At 45.5% G+C, this 3,515-nt stretch overlaps 1 protein-coding gene across 9 annotated transcripts in view; it reads right to left on the reverse strand.

Moving 5' to 3' along the window:
- LOC117957836 (RNA binding protein fox-1 homolog 2-like) overlaps nt 1–3,179 on the reverse strand; it is a 43,918-nt gene extending 40,739 nt beyond the window's left edge. For 8 of the 9 annotated variants that reach the window (XR_004659608.1, XR_004659606.1, XR_004659607.1 and 5 more), the window contains exon 1: nt 2,127–2,375. Coding sequence is in view for 6 of the 9 variants with exons in the window: in XM_034893902.1 (XP_034749793.1) it covers nt 2,127–2,375 (249 nt within the window). In the remaining 3 variants the exon portion in view is untranslated. Of the gene's footprint in view, nt 1–2,126 lie in introns of all 9 variants that reach the window. The other variant, XM_034893898.1, reaches the window with a different exon arrangement.
- Nucleotides 3,180–3,515: the final 336 nt, after the last annotated feature.

Here is a 3,515-nt window from a genome sequence, read left to right on the forward strand (position 1 = left end):
CCCCCCCCCCCCCCGCCCCCCCCCAAGCACACACGCAGCCTGAGTGAGACACTGCCATGCAACTACCATGACTGCATTAGCCTTCAATGTCATTTTCCTTTTCTTTTCTTTTTTTATTTACCCATTGCATAAAGTGTTTTTCAACCATTCATCATTCACAGCCAATCCTTCTGCTTATCTCTCCCCCCCCCCAACTCGTGGTGTCATTCCTGCCATCCATCACTTTCCTCTCATCCTTTATCATGGTCCCTGATGGATGCAGACTAATGGCTCCGGTTTCCTTTCCGTCTGCTCTCTCCTTGCTTCCATCCTATTTATTTCTCCCAAACACCAATCTATCCGCCAAGGCCACATCTACGGCTGTAACCAACAATTATTTTCATTATCGTACAATTCAACAATTTTTGTTTGATTAATCGATTGGTTAAAGAAAATGTGGAGGGAAACAAATAGTAGAAAATGTCCATCCCCGTTTATCCAAGTCCAAGGTGATTTCAATAAATGTATTGTTGTATTTGGCAGTCCAAACCCAAAAGACAGCAGTTTAATCCAATATCAAACAGAGTCAAGTAGGAAATCTCCATATGTGTGAGGCCGAAAACAGCAGTTTCTGCCATTTTTGCAACTAACATCTATTCGATTAGTCAATTTCAAAATAGTTGGCAATTACATTTCTGCCAATCGGCTAATCGATGTGGCACACATCCCGAGTCTCCTTTCTCTCCTGTAACACACCCAAATATTGTGTCCATTCACTTTTTTATTGCTCATTGTCTTCCACTTCGTTGCCCCTCACTCTTCCTATGTGGATCCAATGATTACTCTACATTCATCCCTCCCTTACCCTCTCTGCTACTCTCCCTCCTGTTTTACAGCCTGACCCCCCATCCCCCCCCCCCCCAGTGCCCAGCGATCAATACAACTGATATGCATCGAGAATCCTCCCCATGCCACGCAGCTCGTTGTCACATCATCTTTGCCCGGCGGGCTATAACCTTTCCCCATCATCACCATCCGTCGTCTGTGAAGCTCGCCGAGCATCACGGCATTGCTGCAGGTCGCCCGCACGGACCATTTAAAGCATTTCACCAGTTCCCCTGGAATCAATTACCTGCAGATGACCTCAAGCCATGTCCGCCTGCCCTTCGACTGCTGTTAGTGCCGCTTCCCCAGGACTAAAACAACACACGTCAGCTGAAAATGTTCCTCTTTGCTGTTGGATTATGGACACTTCAAAGCATACAGTATGCGTGTGGGTGTGAGACTGATATTTAGTGCATGGGTTCATGAGAGAGAAAGAGAGTGACAGGAGTAAAACAGTAATAGATGCAGTCAGTGCACCCCGTGCCTTGGCGGCAGTACTCTGGTTTACTGTAATTTACACAGATTAGTCCAGCACAGGCAGGAATGGTTGCTGATGCTGTCTCAGCAGTCGAGTCATGAAAGCAGGGAAGACCCATGTTAAGGAGGGCCCCCCTCTTGTTCCTTCAGCTCTGTTCTTTGTCTTTCACTGTGGTGACCCCTCCCCCAATCCCTGTCTGCCTCTCTCTTTTAACACCTAGCAACAATCAGGGGGGCATGGAGCGATAAATGGCACATGCTGTGTGTATCAGGATTTGATGCCATGACTCACTGTAAATCATCATCAGAGTTCTGAGTGATTTCATCCATGTCAATAAGAAAATACAGTGGGAGTAAGCACTGGCTTACTTTCCGTAAGACAGCTATGATGAATGGGGTCTGATCTTTGCTGTGGTGCCTGTCATAGCAATGGAGCCTGTATCATATTACCTTTGTCTGGCTTGGACATGCTCCCTCTTACCGAGCAGCGGACCACATTTTACTATGGTCACACTTTGGTGATATTTCATTAATCTTACATTTAGCTTCAATTGAAGCATTTTCCATTCGCTGCAATGATGCATGATTATATTGAAGATTAGGAGAAAAAAACTAGGGGCCTGTCAAAACATTATCATTCCCTGCTGATGCTTGGGAACAAAAGCTTTCACTGAAGAAGAAAAAGAAAGGAGGACGGCAGATGATACTTTGTTACACATGAAGCTGAGATGGAAACTAAACGATACAAATGTAGCCTACTGTGCGTGTTTGCATGGCATTCTTACCTGTCCAATATCACCAACAACACTCCCGGTTCCGTCTATTCTGGGTCTTTTGCACTCCGCCACGGCAAAGTCCGTCAGGGCAGCTGCTGTTTGAGCGTCGGGCTCCGGGTCTCCTCGCTTCATCCCCCGGACAGCTGCTGGACCCCCGGCCGCGTTTCCAAGGGGTCCGGCTGTCGTATCAATGTCTCTTTCCATTATTCCCCGACTAACGGGTATCATTATAGATGCAACGTCGGTCGACATTAACATTGGACGGCAGTCAACAGTCAAAAGTCTTGGTTTGTACCTTTTCGTTTGATTCGTCCACACCTCGATATTCACAAACGATTTGGCTTTCCCCCCCAAAAAGCGTAGACGGATAATACTAAACTGGTTTACATCAATATGGGCAGCTGGTCCTGTTTATTGTCTAACTTGGCGTTAGCTATTCGAGACAGAACATTATGACCATGCTAGGATTCTGGACAAAGCTAATTACGTACAGCTGTTTCCCCCCCTAAAAAAAAAAGTACAACGACGCCAAACCGTGACCTATTTTAATAAAGATCCCGTCCGAGTCTTGGATGCCTGACAAGCTAATTAGCTAGCTAAAATTAGCTAGCTTGCTAGCATTACATTCCGCTAGCTCTCTTTATAAATGTGGCTCGGGAGAGCACACTCTCGCAGCCAATAATAGAAAATGTTGGAAAAATTAGCGTCGCGTAGGTTACTACTTCTCCTGGGAGCAGGCAGTCTTCTCTCCTCTCGCCGCTAAATGTGTTTTTTTGCGTTAAAGCCCTCTGTTGTTTCTACCAGCGGTTGGTTTTTAGTCCCTTCTCGTCACACCGTCCGTTCCCCTCGCCGTGGTCTGCTATGGATGTGTCTTGAGCGTGCGGACTTGGCTGACGACGAACACGATTTCCTCTGGAGTCCCAGTTGGTGCGACCGAGCGTGGAGGGAACCCGAGTGAGCTGATCCGCGGTCAGATTTGTCTACGGACACCGGGAGCAGAGAGAACGGACAGTGAGGCGAAGTGGGCTGGTCTGAGGTCTGCGTTTCCTCTGTCTTCTCCTTCTTTTCCCTACTTCCCACCGCCGCCGTCAGAGCTCCCCCTCCTCCTTTATCCTTACGTAGCTCAATGTTTAGCCGAATTAGAATGAAGATGTTACTATTTTGCTGTTCATAATAACACTGCTAAAAGATTTACTTCTAATTATGGCAGAATAATGAAAGTATTCACTATATCAAAAAAAATTCTAAAAACATAACGGACAAAAGGTATGTCAAATAAAAACTAAATTATAATTTAGTATTTTTTCACATGCGTGTATGTTAAGTAGGCCTACATTAGATGAGCAGATGTGTTGTGTATATATATATATATATATATATATATATATATATATATAT

The sequence above is a fragment of the Etheostoma cragini genome, chromosome 15 (genome assembly GCF_013103735.1).
Source record: "Etheostoma cragini isolate CJK2018 chromosome 15, CSU_Ecrag_1.0, whole genome shotgun sequence".
NCBI lineage: Eukaryota > Metazoa > Chordata > Actinopteri > Perciformes > Percidae > Etheostoma > Etheostoma cragini.